Source organism: Vombatus ursinus, unplaced genomic scaffold (genome assembly GCF_900497805.2).
Source record: "Vombatus ursinus unplaced genomic scaffold, bare-nosed wombat genome assembly UNPS02014818.1, whole genome shotgun sequence".
In the NCBI taxonomy this organism is placed as follows: domain Eukaryota; kingdom Metazoa; phylum Chordata; class Mammalia; order Diprotodontia; family Vombatidae; genus Vombatus; species Vombatus ursinus.
This window is the reverse complement of record NW_020954596.1, coordinates 31304679-31325818: the sequence shown is the minus strand read 5'-3', so window position 1 is coordinate 31325818 and position 21140 is coordinate 31304679. Positions and strand designations below refer to the sequence as shown.

Below are 21140 nucleotides of genomic sequence, written 5' to 3'. Positions count from 1 at the left end.
ATCAAAAGTGAACCTGTGCTAGAGAACACTTGTTAGTGTTAGAAGCCCTCCTCTGTTCTCCTGCCCAACAAATGGTGTTACCTGTGAAACAAGTAGATACTCCTGTCATGTGTTATAAGTACTAGACTTGATCTTTTTAGAACCAGAGAATAGAATTAGAAGTGATGTGTAGAAGTTACAAAGAGATTGATACTGGGGAAATTTTCTAACAATTAAAGTTATTCTAAAGTGGAATGGGCTGCCCCAATCATTGGAAGCTTTAAATATCCTAAATGACAATTGATGGCCATGAATTCCTAGATGACCATTTGTCAGGTATTTTATAAGGGGGATTATTTTTCTGGTATGAATTGGATTTTGTGAGGGGGCACCTGCAAGCAGGAATTGAGGTAGTGGGAGAAGGTGTAGCCACGGTCAATGCTAGATTCCATGGGAAAGAGCAAGAATGGGCAAGCAAAGTAGAGACAGGATGCAGGGGTTCAGGGAAGTGGCATCCCACCATCAGGAATGATGGTCAGGGTCCCCAAGGAACTGTGGGGGAGGCGGTGAAGGGGCTTATGTTGCAGATGAGGAACAGGTTAAAGGGCCAGCAGGCCACCAAGAAAATGGTCCCCTCACTTTGTTGCCTGAGCCTTCAGCCCTGTCAGTTCCCCATGGCAATAGAAAACCATCCAATCCCCGTCTTTTACTCAGATTTTGTGGTTTCCTTCAAGACTCAGCTCAAGCATCACCTACTGCATGAGGTCTTTTCTGGTCTCCATAAAATCTAGTACCTCACCCCCACTCCAAGATTACCTTGTATTTGTTTTACACTTGTCTTACATATGACTATATCTAACAGTGATTGAGAGTAGGAGTCGGAGTAAGAGTTGTTTGGTGGAAGCGGGATGTAGCTCTCTTTTTCTGGCCTTCCAACTTCATGTGGATTGAGCCATTCTTTCCCAGCTCCTCCCTTCAGGTATCCCTAGGGCTGTGACACTCTACCCCTGAGGGGGAAAGGAAGGATGGGATTCTTTAAGGGGGGGGGAAGGAAAATAATGAAGAAACACTTCCTCAAAGGAGCTTTTTATACTAAGCCTCCTTCCCCCAACACATTGCTGACTGACTCATTCTCCCCTGGATTACTCCAGGCTGATCCAGATTTCTTTAATTCCTTTTCCCCCCACCACCCCAACACCACCACCACCTTTGTATCAATAATATGTATCAATAAAATTTCTTTGGTTTCTCTCAAGCCCCAAGATTTTAGAAATCAGCAATTAGAAAAAGAACCTGTGTCCTTGAACAATAACATAACAGATGCTATTTGTCCCTCCAGTCTTTTCCCTCTCCTCAAAAGACACTAAATGAATTGTATCTCAGAGAATTTCTTTTTGAAAATGCATGCCAAATATCAAAATGGTGAATAGACTCTGAATAGAAACAAGGACTGAAAAAACACTTATCTCTCTCTCTTTTGAGAGAATGGCAAGGTCAAAAGGGGGGAAAAAACCCTAGAATTGGGATCACCAGCTCTGTTCTCAGCTATACAGAGGGTGTGGCTCTCTGCGTCTGGTCAGACCAGCTTCTCCCAGTTGCAGTCAAAAGTCTGGGTTATTTTGGTGTCTCAGAATCTTCTGCTGTGGCATTCCTAGCCCAAGTTTAGGACAGCTACAGCAGAGGACATTATTTGGACCTATTTTATTATTATTATTATTATTATTATTATTGCTGACAGATTGTTAGGAACTTAGAGAAATAGTAATGATGACGATGATGATGATGATAAAAATAAAGATAACGATAGCCAACAATTATATAGCATCTATTATGTGCCAGGCATTGCACTAAGCATTCTATGAGTATGTTCTCATTTGATCCTCACAACAATCTTGGGAGATAGATATTATTGTTTGCCTCCTTTTACAGTTGAGGAAATTGAGGTAAACAGAGGTTAAGTGACTTGTACAAGGTCATGCTGCTAAGTAAGTATCTGAGGCAGCATTTGAATTCAGGTCTTCTTGATTCCAGGTCTAGTGCTCTATCCATTGTGTAACTTAGTTTCTCTTCTTTCCAAATATCCCACAAACCAACGTTGCACTGGACACAGTCTCACAACAACCAGAGATTCTAGAGGGGGAATTCCAGAAACCCCTGTTCACCAGAAGTCATTGTCTTCAGTGTTCAGTTACATTTACTTGTGCATGTTATCTTCCCCTTTAGAATGTAAGCTTCCTGAACATACGGACCATTTCCTCTTTTTACTTCTTTATCCTGGGAGTGCCCATCATAGTGCCTGGCACACAGTTGCTACAAAATAAAGGTGTGTTGGTAGATTATTAATTGATTTTGGGAAGACAGAAAAAGGTATGACTAGGTATGCTGTTTATTAGAAAAAAAATTGACACAAGAATGCATGGATCCTCAAAGTATTGACATTGGAAGTTTCATTGCTTCTTCCACATTGATTGCCTTCATATCAAGAGCAACTTTGGTCAGTTTTCACATATGTATGCCTGCCAAAATCCTGAGAAAACTCAAACCCAATCAGAATCATGAGCCTCTGATGAGAGTAGCTTTTTCAAAGCAATACAAAGAAACCTGTCCAAAACTGGTGTTACCAAACCAACATCTCTATCTGGAAGACAAATCCAAACAGCATAATGTTCTTTCAAAGTTTATCAGCAGGAAACAGCCTCCTGTGAAGTCTGACTGAAGGGAAACAAACATTTCCATCCTTGGTTTACAGAGTAAAAGCAACCCACCCTGCATGCTCTCATTGAACTCTTGTTCTTGGCAGCAGAAAGCTCTTCTAGTCAAGTATCAAGCAGCAGTTTTCTTAAATGGAAAACAAACACCAATACTGTTCAAAGGAAGTCACAGAGCAGATCCCAAGATCCTTGTCAGAAAGTTTCTAAACAGTGTGGTCTCAGAGTGAAGTTGGGGGAGAGCCTGTTCATCTACTTCCAGAAAAGGAAAGAAGGAAGGAAGGAAGGAAAGAAAGGAGAGAGGGAGAGAAGGAGGAGAGAAAGAAGGGAGAGATGGAGGGAGAAAGGGAGGAAAAGAGGGAGTAAGGGAAGAAGAATTTATTAAATACTTATTATGTGCCTAAGCATCTTACAAATATTATGTCATTTGACCCTCATATCAACCCTTGGAGTAACCTTTTACAAAACTAATTCCTCTTCACTTAAACTTCTCTGTGCCTCAGTTCCTTTATATGGTTGACCTAGATTAGTGATTCTCAAACTTTGGTCTCAGGAACTCTGTACATTCTTAAAGATTGTTTGGGATCTAAAAGAGCTTTTAAAAAAAAAAAGTCTGTATTTATTATATTTGAAATTAAAATAGACAATTTTAAAAATATTTATTTTAATTCACTTAAAAATAATAATAAACCCATTGCATGTTAACATAACTTATTTTTGAATTATATATACTATTTATATTATTTACATATATTTCAATCAGCAGAAATCTTCCATCTCTTTCTCTTACTCCAACCTCACTACGCATTTGAGAATAAGACAAACAAAACACCTGTCATAAACATGTATAGTAAAGCACAAATTTTTTTTTCTTTTTGATGAGGCAATCGGGGTTAAGTGACTTGCCCAGGGTCACACAGCCAGGAAGTATCCAGTGTCTGAGGCCAGATTTGAACTAAGGTCCTCCTGATTCCAGGCCCAGTGCTCTATCCACAACACCATCTACCCACTACAAGCACAACAAATGTTTGCATTGGCCATGTCATATATGTGTGGGTATGTGTGTGTGTGTGTATATGGATGTATATCATGTATGTCTCATTCTACACTCTGAGTTCATCACCTCCCTATCAAGATCTAGGTAGGCTGTTTCATCATCAAACCTCTGGATTCCTGTTGGTCATTACACTGACCAGAATTCCTAATTCTTTCAAAGTTATTTGTCCTTACCAAATTGTTGTCACTGTATAAATTATTCTCCTGATTCTGTTCACTTCACACTGCATCAGTTTATACAAGTCTTCCTAGGTTTCTCTGAAACCACTCCCTACATATATTTTTACAACAAAATAGTATTCCATCACATTTACATACCATAACTTGATTACCCCAATTTATAAACATTCCCTCAGATTCCCATTCTTTGCCAACTCAAAAACATGGATAGAGATATAGAAACATTTTACACTTTCAGTTTGAATTTGTTTTTCTCAGGATTGGACTTTCCTTTAATCTACCCTACCTCTAATCCCCATTTCTCTCTTCTCTTTCCCTCCTCTTTCTCTGTTGAGTGAAATGTATTTCTGTACCCACTTTGTTTGCATATATATATATATATGTATATATATATATATATATATGTATGTATGTATATATATTCTTCTCGCCTTTGACCTGTTCAGAAGAGAGGGAGGTCCAAGTGTCAGTGATTCCCCCCACTCCCTCCTCTTTGGAATTTTTTTATTTTTGGGTGTCTACTTATATACCCTGATTATGTGAGTTAATTTTCCCTAACCTTCCTTTTGTTTCCCCTATCACATCCCCAAGTCAATTCCTTTTCTACTATCTTTCAGAGATCTTTAGATCATCAAGCATTAACAGAACCACTCCCAGGTCTTGTCTAAATAAACTTCTTTCTTGACTCTTGTTGATAAAAAGATTCAGAAGGGACACAACTAACATCTCCTTCTATTAGAATTTGGCAGTATATCCTTGTTTAGTCCTTTATCATTGTTCACTTATGTTTGCTTCTTAACTCTTGAGTTTTCTGCTTAACTCAGCCCCTGTTACCCAGCTAGGATCTGTGGTTCATAGTGACAGAAATGTGGGCCTCTCTCTAATCTAGGATTCCTACCCTGGTTATTCTTCTGTAGGTTTTAGACTTATTAGAAGTTGGAATTGAAACACCTCTGTGCTCCATTCCTGGGATCTAAGTCATATCATTGCTTTTGCTGCTGAACTCATTCCTCTCTTGGTATATGCTTCCTAGGACCTGTAATAGCTCCCTACCCTAGAATACCACCGCTGGGTACAGGTCCACTTCTCAGCCCATCCTGGATCTCTGGCTTGGAACTAAGTAGTGGCTAACAAAACTGCCAGTTGGCACCTTGTTGTCATACCCTGCATAAGTAGCCCCAGTAGGGGTCTGAGACCTCCTCTTGCCAGAGAATACAACCTCTCCCCGGGAGCTTGGCAGAGGGCAGGGCGCAAGGGTTCTGAGTGGATCCTTGGCTTCAGGCAAGATCCAGAACCTAGACCTTTCTGTCTGACTATGCTGCTCTAGGCTAGAAACAAGGACTCACTGACTTTTTGTTGGATTTCACCAGCAGGATTCAGTCTCATGCATTTTCTAAATCTGTTTGTAGTAGCTTTAGTGGGGGGAGACCACACTATATTTCTTTCTACTACTTTTCTCTTTTTCATAACTTATTTTTATTTAAAAATAACTACATTTTCCAAAACAAAACAAAAAAAGAGTAGCATTATTTTACATTTTTGCAAATCTCTTTAATGTCTGGCTTAATAGAAGAGAGCTAGATTCTCATATCTGCTTCTGCATTCAATCCACTGTGAAGGTTGTTGTTTTGGTTGAAATATATGAAGAAAAATATGACCTCAGACAAATAGTTGAAAAATTGAGAAGTATTTCAATAGCCTTTTTAGATAATTGTGGATATTCTTCTCTGATATTCTACCAAAAGTATACAGGTGATAGTTTCTTAAAGGTTATTTGCACTGTGGAATCTGAAACCATATCAATAAATGAATTAGAATGAAAAAAACAAATAATGTCTTAGTATTATAATGAAAATAGTTTTGGCCTGCTGGAGCCTGAGAAAGAGTCCCTTGGACCACGCTTTGAGAACTGTTGACCTAGATCATTCATTCATTCATTCATTCATTTAAATATTCATTCAATTAAAAAATTATTAAACACAATCTGGTTAATGAGATTGTTAATAGAGAGAGCATAAAGAAAAAGCCGAAGCATAGAGCATGGAGTCAGGAAGACTCAACCTCCTGAGTTCAAATCTGGACTCAGACACTTACTAGCTGGGTGGCCCTGGGCAAGTCACTTCACCCTGTTTGCCTCAATTTCCTCATCTGTAAAAATGAGCTGGAGAAATGGCAAACCACTCTAGTATCTTTGCCAAGAAAACCCCAAAGAGCATCACGAAGAGTTGGCTACGACTCAACAACAACAACAGACATTAAGAAGTTGGAAAGAGGACAAGAAGCCAGTAAAAAAAAAAAAAAAGCAGATGAGTTAGAGAGGAAGGAAATGAAGAAGAGTGTGGTATCTCTGAAGCCAAGAGAGGAGAGAATATCCAATACAAAGAATTAGCCAAAAAAGTTTTGACCTGGGGGGAGAGTTGAGAACATAAACCTCTCACTTTGTAGTCTTTGCAGAGGTAGAGAACCATGGTGGTGGAACAATACTACATTCACAGAGAGACTTGGTTGATATGTTGGTTATTTAGCTTTGTTGAACTACTTTTTTTCCCCTCTTTTAATTCTTTGTTATAAAGGAAGGCAATAGAAGAGGAGAGAAGGAAGACATATTTTGAAATGTAGATGATATGAAAATAGAAAATGTTGATAAATTCTTTTAAAAATGAAACCCATAGGGCAGCTAGGTGGCACAGTAGATAAAGCACTGGCCCTGAAGTCAGGAGGATCCGAGTTCAAATCCAGCCTCAGACCAAACACTTGACACTTATTAGCTGTGTCACCCTGGGCAAGTCACTTAACCCCAATTGCTTAAAAACAAACAAAAAACAACAACAACAATAAAATGAAACCATAACTTTGGGCAATGAATAAATAATGTGTTTTCCAGCCCTTCAAAAAGAAGAAAAAGAAGTGTTCAACTATGCAAAAAAGCAACAGAGAAATCAAGGAGATTGAGGACTAAAAAGATCATTGAATTTTAGGGTCACTGGTGACTTTTGAAAGATAATTTCAATAAGTTATTAAGAATGGAAGCCTATTTACAAGGGCTTAAGGATAACGAGTAGTGAGAATGTGGAAGCATTGGGTGTAGTTGATTTTTTCAAATTTAGTAATGAAGGGACAGAAATAGATGGAATGGTAGTTATACAGACTAGAAGTATCAAAGGAAGGCTTTTCTTAGGTTTGAAATCTGAAAATGTTTGTAGAAAGATAAAGAAGGAACCATTGAAGAGACAAAGATTGAATATACCCTTAATAGTTGCAATGACTGCTGGAATAAGGTCTGAAGAGGTAAAATGGCATAGGACAAATGTATAACAGGTAAAGGGTAAGCCTTATTGCAGAGCATAAAAAGAGGGGAGAAGAACCTGTATACACTGGAAAAGAGAAGAGAGGTAGCAATGACACTAAAAAGTTTTGAGGAATAGTGGAAGGAGTTCATATCATATCACTTTGATCTTCTTAATGAAATAAAAGATTTAATAATCTGCTCTAGGTATGAATTCAGTAGGAATAAAGAAAGGAGAGAAAAGAAAGCTGGGCACAGATGCAGTGTGGAATGAGATAGGGAGCCAATAAAGGTAGAATAGAAAATTTTATTCAAGTAGCATTGAGGGCTCAGCTGACATTATGGAACACAATTTTGTAGTCAGTAGTTTGACAGTTTTCTTCATCAATGCTCAGTGGTCCTTAAAGAAGAAATGGAGAAATCAGATGGTGATCTGTATCCACGGCCCTATGCTTGACCCTTTTTATAATAGTGGAGCAGGATCTATTAACTTAATTCTCCTCTTTGTAAATGACACTATGCTAATTATATCAAACCCTACATGCTACCACACCATCATTGTGATCCACAACCACTCAAAAAGATATCTACCAAATAATTCCTATAGGAAAATTTAAGTAGGTAAAGAATGTTTATTTTCTAAATCAGTTTTCTCCAAAGTGGAGGCCATGGCATGACTGCAAGGGGATTGCTGATCAACTAATCTAAGGGGGATAAGATGAATCTCAACTGACAATCTTATAGATGGTCAATCATGAACTTGCCTCCAACAGAACCACACCACCTCCTTTACCAATTAAAACTCCACCCTTTCCTAGCACTGTCGTCTCATGGTTGTGCTGGGTGTCAGCCTTGAAAGGCAGTTAAAACCTAACTCAGAACCCAAGCACCTGCAACAATTGTCCAGATAAAATTCACTGACCTGGTCCCTGCTCCTAGCATGTCCATACCCTACCTGCTCCCCCCACCCCAACACTTTGTGGTTGTTAAAGGCACCCCTTTGCAGGCAAAATCTGCACCCCTGGGCAGTGGCTAATGAGGAATATTTCACCCTCCCCTCAACAACTTTTCATTTTCAGTGTTAAGGATCAGTAAGTTGGTATGGGTTGCAATATGCATTACAGATCTAATTGCCTCATTGTTTTCCCAAAATTGACCCTTCTCCTGAACTTGATTATCCTTATCCTTGTCTTCGACTAAAATAGCTTTCTTCAAAATTTCCTATTATTTCCTAATTGCCAAATCTGATGGCCTTTTATCAGTTTTCATCCTTCTTTGCAGCATTTGACACTGCTGACCATACTCTCCACCTGACTGCCCTCTTTCTGGGCTGATAAACCCAATGCAGTTGTGTTACTTGTGAACCTCATATCTGCACATAGAAGAAACTGGGAAACAGAATTCTCTAACCAGTTATAAAATTCCACTGAGTGTCAGTGAGTTTTGAACACTTAAAAAGACCTATAAAAGTGCAATACTTTCCAATTAGTTGACAAGAACAGCTGGTTAACATTTGGAAAGATGGAAATTAACTAGATGTCTTTTAACAAAAACTTTTGCAAAATTGCTGGATGGGACTGAAAAATGAGCATCATGATTTAGCAAGTGCAGCCACCTATGCACTTCTTCCATTTGGATTTACATATCTTTGTGAAATATCTTTTTGAGGTAGGAGAGGCATTGAAACCAAGTATAGAGATACATGCAGACTGAACTTAGAACTAGATCTTCAAATTGTAGTGTCATAAAATATCAAGTCAAGTTTTCCAAAGTAGTGAAGCATATTGAATCACGTTGCTCTCTAAAAAATCATTCATGATAATATATTAGGGAGAGCAAAAAGTTTTTTATATAATTGATAAAATATTTTTCCAAATATTTCATCTTTACCTCATTCTTTTACATTTCCACTTGGGGATAAATTTTATAAAGCAGATAATTATTAGTATAGAAATAATATGTCTAATTTATAAAGAAGTAAAAAAACATTCATTGGGGGTACATGCTCAAGCATTTTTAAAAATTACATGGCTACATACACAAAATTTTGGAGATCTCTTGGTCTCAACTATGACATACAACTGGATAGGAAGCCCATTTAGCTGGTCCATCAATATCTATATATTGGACAGATACTGTGGAAGGGAAATGAGTTGGGCCTGGAAATGAATATGAGGAAGAGAGAGTTTTGGATTGCATCTGGAAAATGTGCAATGCTTTCAATAACCCCAAGTTGTTCTTCTGGTACAAAACTCCAGCTTTTTAGAGTCAACATTTTCCTGGTGATGCTATGTGGCTGAGATTGATGGAGCAGAACAGTATGTGGGAATCAAAACTGTGAATAATGGAGAGGTATATGGTTGGAGAAAATAGGCTATAGCATATTACCAATAATGGATCATGTGCAAGAAAAAGTGTAAAAGATATCAAAACTGCATGATCAGATCACATATTACAGTGAGGATTAATTAACATATGAACAACCTCACTGTTATAATGGTACCTATGGAATGCTAAAAAATGTAGAAGAAAGGCTCTCCTTTGGTGGGTCAAGATTTGGTATGGAAGATTCATGATACAGCATGGACATGAATCTTACAGGATAAGAAGGTATGAGGGCATATCCACAAACAGAAGAACATAGATCTGGCTCTAGTAAAATACTGGAAGGATCTCTGGCACTAGCAGAGTTCCTTGAAAACAGTAGGTTTTTAATAAATCTGCATTGAATTGAATTACTGTGAGTGATCCAAACATTTTTATAGCTGAGATCAAATATACTAAATTACAATAAAAAAGAAAGCTTGAAAAAATTACAAGAAGCAGAAACCTGAATTTATGAAGGAATATTTTAATAACAGTGTGACAGAAATGCTAGGGTTGTTTAGTAGTCACTAATAGAGGATTTAAACTTATCAGTGGAGTTATATGAATGGCTTGAAATGATTTCTGCAGTTGTATTAGAATTGTAGATGGGGCATTTTGTGGAATTTGTGTCAATAAATGATTAGAATAATTCATTGGTTGTACTGCTAAGCAATGGAACTAGTTAATTTGAAAGAGCTGCTTAACTGAAGTTTTCCTGTTAAGAGCAGTCTCTAGTATTCAGAAAGACTTTCCAGGAATCAAGATTGAAGGCATTTCTTTGCATTGTGATTAAGTTCTAACACAACATCCATTGGCCCTTTGTTCCATTTTTAGGGGAAGTTGGGTGGCAAAGTTAACAGCCTTTTGGACTTGGAGCCAGGAAGGCCAGGGTTCATATTTCACTTCTCACATTTGCTATACAACTATGAACATATCACTTAACCACTCCTAGCTTTAGTTTATCTGTAAAATGAATATAATGCCTGCTTCACGAGGTTGTGGTGAGGCTTGAACAAGATAACGTATGTAAAGGTTTTAGCAAACTTTCGAGTCCTATATGAAGACACTCAGTTGTTATTCATTTAACAACCATAGGCAGAGATCTCCATTTCTTCTTGACTTATTTTAATTACCACAATAAAGTACTAAGTATATTTATGTGGGTAGAGTCAGATCTTCCCTAGCAAGGGGAAGTAGAGAACTAAAGAATTACATTGAACAAATGAAACCCTGCAAAAATGAAACAATTCAGAGAAAGTAGAGTTTTTTCCTGAATGATTTAGAGAATTGTCTCCTCTATGCTTTGTTAGTTTGGATTTTGTTAAAGAGTAATTACAGTACTTATTTTGGTAGAACTTAGAGATCCAGAGATGAAAGCACTGCATTATATAATTGCAAAGTAGTGTCATCAAAGATTAAAGGTAATCTTTTTAATACATTAAGAGTAATAATATTTATAATGATACCTTATGTTTGCCTAGCACTTCCCTTGGTCTCTTCTTATACCCACCCCACCCCCAGTGGTTCCTTGACAGTGTTATTTATTAACACTCAATTAACACTGCAAAAGAGGTAGGGGTTATTATCCCCTTACTTTACATGTGGGAAAATAGAAGGATATAATGCTTGAGTGACTTGTTTAAATCAAAATGTGACCAGATTTATGAGAAAGCAATTATAGCACGAAGCTCTTTCAAAGGGTTCCCAGATACCTAAAATGCTCCTGTAAACTAGTTTAATGTCAGTGTGCACCAATGATCAGAAAATGACTAGATTATAACTGACTTGACACTTCTGTTCTCATCCTGATGTTTTACTTATTTAAGTCTTTAGGAGTTCTTAGTTTACAGAACAGTGCTAAAAACCAATGTAATAAATAGCTTTGGGAAGAAATGGGTAAACATAAATGTCTTAACTTTTTTTTTCCTGGTTCAACAAATAAGCTTTGATGTGCTAATAGACCCTAAGGAAGACAGAAACTGTTAGTTACATGAAACATCAAGAGCAGAAAGACAACAGCATGAAAAAAATCTGTTAACTCATTGATGAAGTTTAACTGTAACACATATATTGTATATATTATAGAGTCATAATGAGGGTGGGATGTGCAGAGCTTTGCAGCAGGGTACCCAAAATCTTCCCTTCCAATCCTCTGCTGGCACCAACCACACAATTTAACCTATTTCTACTTCATGACAAGGGTCTGAGCTGCCACCCTCAATGGACCTTGGCATCCATAATGCCCTTGTATCCACTGCACGTATGTTCTTGTCTTATCCTGGAGCCAAGAGAGATAAAGGTTCAACACCTGTCCCCTCCCACCAGCCATCTTCTGCTTCTTTGCCTCTTCCATGGGAGATAGGGAGCTAAGAGTGCCACAAAGACATGGGCTTAGGTTCTGTTGGCTGCCTTCTCTTAGTGTGAGTGGCTTGAATGAAATAAGGTGCAACAAAAGTTGAAGAGGGACATGAAGCCTTCCTGCACCATAGTCTGCTTGGCTCCACCCTACCCCCTACCCTGATGTTGTTTTCCCCAGGAAAAGCTCTCCCTCCTAAGGGTCCCTGTCTCATCTACTACCACCCAGGGCACATCCTAAGGAAGACAGCATGGTACATTGGAGAGAACTGAATCTGGAGGACCTGGATTCAAATCTTACCTGTGTGACCTTGGACAAGTTACTTGACTTGTCTGACTCAGTCTTTTGACTCAGTTTATTCATCTTAAAAATCAATTGATAAATGGTCAAAAGATATGAACAGGCAGTTCTCAGATCAAGAAATTAAAGCTATCTATAGCCATATGAAAAAATGCTCTAAATCACTATTGATTAGAGAAATGCAAATCAAAACAACTCTGAGGTACCACATCACGCCGTGGCTAACATGACAAAACAGGAAAATGATAAATGTTGGATAAGGTGTGGGAAAATTGCAACACTAATGTATTGTTGGTGGAATTGTGAAATGATCCAACCATTTTGGAAAGCAATTTGGAACCATGCATAAAAGGCTATAAAATGTGCATACCCTTTGACCTAGCAATAGCACTTCTAGGGCTGTATCCCAAAGAGATCATAAAAATGGGAAAAGGACCCACATGTACAAAAATATTTATAGCAGCTGTTTCTATGGTGGCAAAGAATTGGAAATTGAGGGGATACCCATCAATTGGGGAATGGCTGAATAAGTTGTGGCATATGAACATAATGGAATACTGTTGTGCTATACTAAATGATGAGCAAGCAGACTTCAGAAAAACCTTGAAAGACTTGTATGGATTGCTGCTGAGTGAAGTGAGCAGAACCAGGAGAATGTTGTACACAGTAACAGTCACATTGTTTGATGACTAACTTTGATAAACTTAGCTCTTCTCAGCTACATAAGGATCTAAGACATCTTCAAGTCTCATGAAGGAAATTGCTAGCCACATCCAAAGAAAGAACTATGGAGTCTGAATGCAGATTGAAGCATACTATTTGCTCTTTTTTTTCTGTTTTGTTTTATTTCTTCTTTCTCGTGATTCCACCTTTTGGTTCTAATTCTTCTTTACAACACGACTAATGTGAAAATATGTTTAATAGGAATGTATATGTATAGCCTATTTTAGATTGCATGCCATCTTGGGGAAGAAAGAGGAGAAAATTTAAAACTATAAGCTTTTGAGCTTATAGTAGTGAGTGCTGAAAACTAAAAATAAATTAATTAATTAAAAAAATAAAGAAAAATGAAGGGATTGTACCAGATGACCTCTGAGGTTCCTTCTCTTGCCATCACCAGTTGTCTTGATTTTTGTTTTGCCACTGGATTCTGATGATTCTGGAGGATAGAGTGAGGCTGATGAATTTGTATGGTTCCGCCTTACTTAAATCCAATTCACATACAAGTCAGCAAGTCAAGACATCACCCTCATGATGTCATTGGTCCTCTTTGAGAATGAAGGACAAACAACAGCAACAACAAGGTTCCTTCTGGTTTTAAAAACTATTATCTGAAATGATCGCTAATGTTATAATTAGCTGATTAATGTTCAATCTTTCAAAAAACAAAGAAACTTTATTCATTAATTGGACTTGGGGTGTTGTTAGAGAAAATTTAAAGTTTTAATTAATTATTATTTTTAATGCTGTCAATTAGTTCATAGTAGTATTACTAGTTTTTGTTTGTTCTTCAAAATTTGAACATTGGACATCTCTGGTTAATGTTGACAAACAAATACACGTGGTACTTTAGTCAAATCACGAACTGCAAATAAAGAGAGGCTTGAAGATTTTCATCAGTTTCAACTATAAACCATAATTAATATAAGGGCACAGAATTCCTAACAAGAAGTATTGGAATGCAGTCAGGCTACCACCATTAAAACACCACAGTTTTGTTAAGCTAGGAATATAGAGAGGTTGGTTAACAAGATTCTCAGGCAATTTCTGGATGACTTGCTGAAATGGGGTAACCACAAATACTGTGAGCAGAAGGAATACTGAAATGACTCAAAGAAACCCAACATCAAAAGGTATGGCATAGCCTAGGCCTACTGGGAAATCAGAAACAGAGAAATTAGGATGGTGAGAGGATATCAGAGAAAGATAGAAAAAAGAAAGAAAGAAAAAAGCTTCAGAATAGCAGGTTAAAAGACTGACAGTGTCAGTCTCTGTAAACATAAGCACTGAGTACCTAGAAAAGCATGTGTTATAAGGAAAGGACTATTATTCAGGATTTTTGTGACCATAAGGATAAAAAATAAGCAGTCAGTAGTATAGTGTTATATTTAAAATCAAAAGATGATGCTGATATCGCCTGGGAAAAATATACATTTTCAATACATACAGTTATTTTCATATAGATACTTCAAAGTATTTATATACTTTCATGCCACAAGGCTAGTTGTTGGCACTTGGTTCATCAATCAATCCACAAATATTTATTAAGCACCCACAATGAACTAGGCACTGGAATTTGAAGGCAAAAAGGAAATAGTCCCTGGCCTCAAGGAGCTTATATTCTATCTGGGGATAAAATATGTATGTATGTACATACACAGGTAAACTCTCTCTCTCCCTCCCTATATATATATATATATATGTATATATATATATATATATATATATATACACATTATATAGATGTATATGTAAAATATACACAATCTAAATACATAAATGCAAGATTTTTATTTTTTCTAGGAAGGGGAAAGCACTAGCTATTGGAGAATTAGGAAAAATCTCACGTAAAAGGTGACACTTGAGATGAGTTTTCCCCTACGCCTCTACCTCTCCTCCTGGTAAGACTTTTGCTTTATTCTGCTGGTAACCAGGTGATATATCCACACACACACCCCCAACTCCACCCCCTAATCAGGTACCTTTGCTCCCTTTACCATCTCTTTATAAAACTTTTTATATATAGCTTTCTACCACTAGAATGCAAGCTTTTTAAGGGAAGGGACTATCTTATTTACTTTTATATGTAGTCCAAAAACTTTGTACAATGCCCAATACATAGTAAATTAACTATCTACTATCATCTATCTATCTATCTACCTATCTAAATCACATGTATACTCATTGCTTTGAGACCACTAATCATTTACCACACATTCTCAAGCTTACAACTCTACCACTCTTCAATCATGAACCCTGACACCCTCCACACCCCAAACGGCTTCCTTCAACTGGATATCCTGACTCACTCCATTCATCTTTTTCTTGGTTCCTCCCTCTGTTCCCTGACTTACCTCAATACATATACTAGAGTTAAAAAATAATTTCGATAGATATTGTTGGATTATTTGGATTTGGATTATTATGAAGGATTGTTTGCAAAGGAAATTGTTGATGCTTCTTCTTCATTTTCAAAGAGGACCAATGACATCACAAGGGTGATGTCTTGATTTGTTTTTGGATTTAAGTGGGGCATAGCTGCTCAAAGTTATTAATTTCACTCTTTCCTCCAAAGTCATCGAAGACCAGTGGCGTGACAAAAGTCGAGATGATTGTTGATGGCCCAGAGTGTAGTGGATGACCTTGGCTGGCATTGCAAAAGGGTATAAGAACTTGAAATGTATTAGAGGAATCTGACTTCGACTGAGCTGACTGGCATTATTAAACTCACTGACCTGTAGGTCTTATTTTCTAAGAATCTGTCAGCTTATATTTTGTTGGCACTGTCTTGAAGAATGCAGAATCACCTTTACAACAGGGTAAGACCTCAGCACAGGACATCTGGAGTGGTGTTAAACTTGTCAAGTTATTTGAAATGTGAAATCTTGATTAGCTACTGTTGTTTTCTGCTTCTGTTAAAGAATAGTGCCTTATATATGATAAGTACTCAATCACTTGATGGAGCCTTGATTTCCTTTGTATGGGAACTCTCTTCACTGATGCTCATTCCAATCCCTTACTATGTTCTCATCAATTGTTGTTCATGTTTTCTCAAAGATTTGAGCAAAGGTGTTAAACAGCCCATAGCCAGAAAAAGGGCAAGAACCAAATTAAAATATAATTGGGAAATTTTTTTATTTTTAAATATTTATTTAAAATTCTATTTTTCCCCAATTATATGTAAAAATAATTTTTGACATTTGTTTTTTAAAATTTTGAGTTCCAAATCTTCTCCTTCCTTCTTTGATATAGGTTATACATGTGCAGTCATGTAAAACATATTTCCATATTAGTCGTATTGTGAAAGAAAACACAGACCAAAAAAAAAAAAAAAACCAAGAAAAATTAAAAAAGTAAAAAAACGTATGCTTTGATCTGTATTCAGACTCCATCAGTTTTTTCTCTGTGGATGGATAGCATTTTTCAATTGTCTTGAATCTATTGTATTGCTGAAAACAGCTGAGTCATTTGAAGTTGATCATCTGACAGCATTGGCATTACTGTGCACAATGCTCCCTGGCTCTACTCACTTTACTTTGTAGGTGATGCCATTTTTTGTTTTTGTTTTGTTTTGTTTTTTTCTCTTCAAGATCAGTCTTATCCCCAAATCACTCTGGTCCTAGACCAAGCCCTACTTGGTCACTGTTTGTGCCCTGGTTGGCTTGGAATGAATGTAAATAAAAATTATTTCTGTTTTGGCCAGAAACCCTGAGGGTCTTCCCTTCCCAGGTCTATTTTTTTTTAAGGGGCCATTCTTTGCCTCATTTTTTATTAAGCCTTAATCACTTAATGGGTGCTGCCCCTGTCAAACTGAGACATGTTAAAGACCTTAGCTTGAAAAGGCCAAGGTCCCCCACTGCATCCTGGGGCCATCTCCAGTTGTCCTGATCCATATATGGCCACTGGACCCAGATGGCTCAGGAGAGTGTGAGGCTGGTGACTTTGAACAGCCCTCCCTCACTTAAATCCAATTCACTTGCATGTCATGGCATCACCTCCCTGATGTCATGGTCCTCTTTGAGGAAGAAGGACAAATAGCAAGCAACTTCACTTTTCATCAGTTCATGTAAATCTCTCCAGATCCTTCTGAGAGCATCTTTCTCATTTCCTACAGCACAACAGTATTCCATCAAAATCATATACCACAACTTGTTCAGCCATTCTCAGATTGATGGACATCCCTTCAATTTCCAGTTCTTTGCCACCAGAAAAGAGCTGCTATAAATATTTTTGTACATATTGTTCCTTTTCCTTTATTTTATTTTTTTAATCTCTTTTGGGATATAGATCTAGTAGTGATATTGCTGGGTCAAAGAGTATGCATGGTTTTCTAGCCCTTTGAGCATAGTTCCAAATTGCTTTCCAGATTGATTGAATCAGTTCACAACTCCACAATAGTGCATTAGTGTCTCAATTTTCTCACATCCCCTCCAACATTTGTCATTTTCCTTTTCTGTCCTATTAGCCAATCTAATAGGTATGAGATAGTAGTCAGAATTGTTTTAATTTGCAATTCTCCAATCATTATTAATTTAGAGCATTTTTCCCCCTTGGCTATAGATAACTTTGATTACTTCATCTGAAAACTGACTGTTCATATCTTTTGACCATTTATCAATTGAGGACTGACCCTTACTTTTTATAAATTTGACTCAGTTCTCTATATATTTGAGAAATGAGGCCTTTATCTCAGAAACTTGCTTCAAAATTTTTTTGTTATGATTGCTATTTCCCTCCATCTTATTCCATCCTCCATCCTATTTCACCCTTGTATATTCTATTTTTCTCCTTTCACCCTGTCCCTCTTAAAAAGTATTTTGCCTCTGACTACCACCTCTCCCAATCTTCCCTCCCTTCTATCAACCCCACCCATCCTTCTTTGTATCCTTCTCCTACTTTCCTGCTCAGTAAGATAGATTTCTATATCCAACTAACTGTGTAAGTTACTCCCTCTTTGAGCCAACTCCAATGAGAGTAAGGTTCAAGAGTTCCCTGCCACCTCCCTCTTCTTTGCTTCCCTTGTAAAAGCTCTTTATTGCGTCTTTTCTGTGAGATAATTTACCCCATTGTACCTCTCCCTTTCTCCCAGCGCATTCCTCTTTCTCACCCCTTAATTTTATTTTTTTAAGATATCATCCCATCATATTCAATTCACACCTGTGCCTTCTGTTTTTACATACTCTTTCTAACTGCCCTAATAATGAGAAAGTTCTTATGAGTTACAAGTATCTTCTTCCCAAGTAGGAATTTAACCTTATTAAGTACTTTATAATTTCCCTTTCCTATTTACTTTTTTAATACTTCTCTAGAGTCTTGTATTTGAAAGTTAATTTTTTCTATTCAGTTCTGGTCCTCTCATCAGGAACACTTGAGAGTCTTTAGTCTATTTCATTGAATACCCACTTTTTCCCCCTGAAGGATTATACTCAGTTTTGCAGGGTAGATAATTCTTGGTTGTAATCCTAGCTCTGGGAAATATTTTTTAAAAATAAAAATACACACTGTACTATGAGAAATGATGAGCTGGTTGATTTTAGAAAAAAACATGGAAAGACTTGCATGTGATAATGAAGTGAAATGAGCAGAAGCAAGAGAATGTTGTATACAGTAACAGCAATACTGTTTTAAGAACAACTGTGGACAACTAAGTTATTTTAAGTATTATAAATACTCCGAATAACTACAAAAGAATCTATGAAGGAAGATGCTATCCACCTCCAGACTGGTAAATATTTACCAAATGGTAAATAGAAATGTATAGTATGGTGTGTGTGTGTATATATATATATATATATACATATATAGATATAGATATATAGATAGATAGAAAGATAGATTGATATAGATATCTATATCTATCTATCTATCTGTCAAATGGTGGCCTTCTCTAGTTGGGATGAGAAGGGAGAGAGAAAAAAATAAAAAGAGCACAGCAGAGAACAAAAGAACATTTCAAAGGAAGCAGAGAGAAGCAGAGTAGTTTTGAAAATGATGTACAGTATTTAGCACATAGTTTTTTTTTTCTTAAAGTAGATAGTGTGAAATGAAGATTCATGGTTTCATATTGAATCCTCTTTCTGTGATGTGCTGTACACATGAAATTTTTTTTTTGTTCTTTTTCTATCTAAGTTCAAAATGAATAAAAAAATAAAAAAAAATACAATAGAACATAGTGCTGGAGTGGTTTGCCTTTTTCTTCTCTAGCTCATCTTATAGATGAGGAAATGAAGCAAACTAGGTTATGCCCAGGATTACATGGTAAATATCTCTAGCTGGATTTTAACTCAGAAGGGTGAGTTTTCCTGATTCCAAACCGAGTGTTCTATCTACTACACTAGCTAGCTCCCCAAGGCAGTTTTTACCATACTTCTTTTATAGTTGAGGAAACTAAGGCAGTTATAGATTAAGTCATTTGTCCAGTGTTACACACTAACAAGTATCTGAGGTTAGATATGAACTCAGGTCTTTTTGACTTCAGACTCAATGCCCCATCCACTGTGCCATTTACTTGTAGCTTTCCCCTTTCTGAAATTCTCTTCTTCCTCATTTCTACTTTTTTTATCCTTCTTTTCTTTAAATGATGAGTTCATGCTTATTCTTTTAAATCCTCTGATCTTCTAAGAACTGCTCCAATTTAGAATACATTTAGAGAAAAGAGTGTCTATTACTAGGTCGGTGATAGTTCTGCTGTATAGATCTGCCCTGGTCAGACCACATCTGGAGTATTGCATTTATTAGGCAATTAATATGTGCCAGGCACTGTTCTAAGTTATGCAGCAGTCCATACAAGTCTTTCCAGGTTTTTCTGAAGTCTGCCTGCTCATCATTTCTTATGGCATAATAGTATTCCATTACATTCATATGCCACAGCTCATTCAGCCATTCCCCAATTGATAGGCATCCCCTCAATTTCCAATTCTTTGCCACCACAAAGAGAGCTGCTATAAATATTTCTGTACATGTGGGTCCTTTTCCCATTTGTATGATCTCTTTGGGATACAGCCCTATAAGTGCTATTGCTGGGTCAAAGGGTATGCACATTTTTATAGCCCTTTGGGCATAGTTCCAAATTGCTCTTCAAAGTGGTTGGATCATTTCACAACTCCACCGACAATGCAATAATGTTCCAATTTTCCCACATCTTCTCCAACATTTATCATTTTCCTGTTTTGTCATGTTAGCCAAGATGTGATGTGGTACCTCAGAGTTGTTTTGATTTGCATTTCTCTAATCAATAGTGATTTAGAGCATTTTTTTATATGACTATAGATGGCTTTAATTTCTTCATCTGAGAACTGCCTGTTCATATCCTTTGACCATTTATCAATTGTATTCTTATAAATTGCACTTAGCTTCTTGATTGACTTACTGGCTTTTGGTATTTTCCAATATGCAGCACATTGTTGTACACCTAAGTACATCTTTTATAAATACTTGTTGAATGGTATAATAGGATGAGCACAAAACTTGGAGGCAGGAGATATGGGTTGGTATTCAGGCTTCTGGTTGTGCCACTATGGTGAAGTCACAACCTCTTTGAACCTCTTTCCATATTAGTAAAAGATATTATTTGCACAACCTACCTCTCAGGGTTGCTTGTGAGGGTCAAATTAGCTAAGGCATATATAAAACCCTTAGTAAACTCAAAAACTTGTGAACTTTAACTATACCACTGTAAACTACTGCTGCTGCTATTATTACAAAAATGAGGAAATGAATTCCCCATGTAAAATTCAGGGCATCTAATCCAAACTTGGTGGTCAGATAAATCAGGATTCTCAGCAATGCTCCCCAAGAGGCTTTGAGGTGAAGGAGCTAGCTCGACCAAACAATTTAAAAATGCCTGTGGGTTGATGGTTTCAGGCGTTCTTCCTAGTTCAAATGCAACTAACTGAACACAGATCCAAGACTAGTGAGAAAGTTCTTCCTAAAAGTTGATGCTCTGGGGTGTAAGGTCTTGAAGTATTTACTGCTGGGTCAGAAGATGGAGCAGGGGCCAAGGATGGTCCCAAGCCGAACCTCATCATTTTATGGAAAAGGAACATCTAGCTAGCGAAGGGGAGGAGTTTTGGGATGAAGAGCCTAGGGTTATTTCCAAAGTAAGTGGAGGAACGAAAAGCGGTTGGCATGGAAGCAAGCCAAGTTAGAGCCCAGAGGGAGATGTGTGTGTGTGTGTGTGTGTGTGTGT

General features: G+C 37.2%; 1 protein-coding gene across 1 annotated transcript in view; it reads left to right on the top strand.

Moving 5' to 3' along the window:
• The first annotated feature begins 272 nt into the window (after nt 1-272).
• The window catches only part of ADGRA3 (adhesion G protein-coupled receptor A3), a 141102-nt gene continuing 120234 nt past the window's right edge, over nt 273-21140 (top strand). Inside the window, exons 1-3 of the mRNA XM_027836611.1 lie at nt 273-315; nt 382-769; nt 5100-5204. Coding sequence (XP_027692412.1) covers nt 273-315; nt 382-769; nt 5100-5204 — 536 coding nt within the window. The remainder of the gene's footprint in view (nt 316-381; nt 770-5099; nt 5205-21140) is intronic.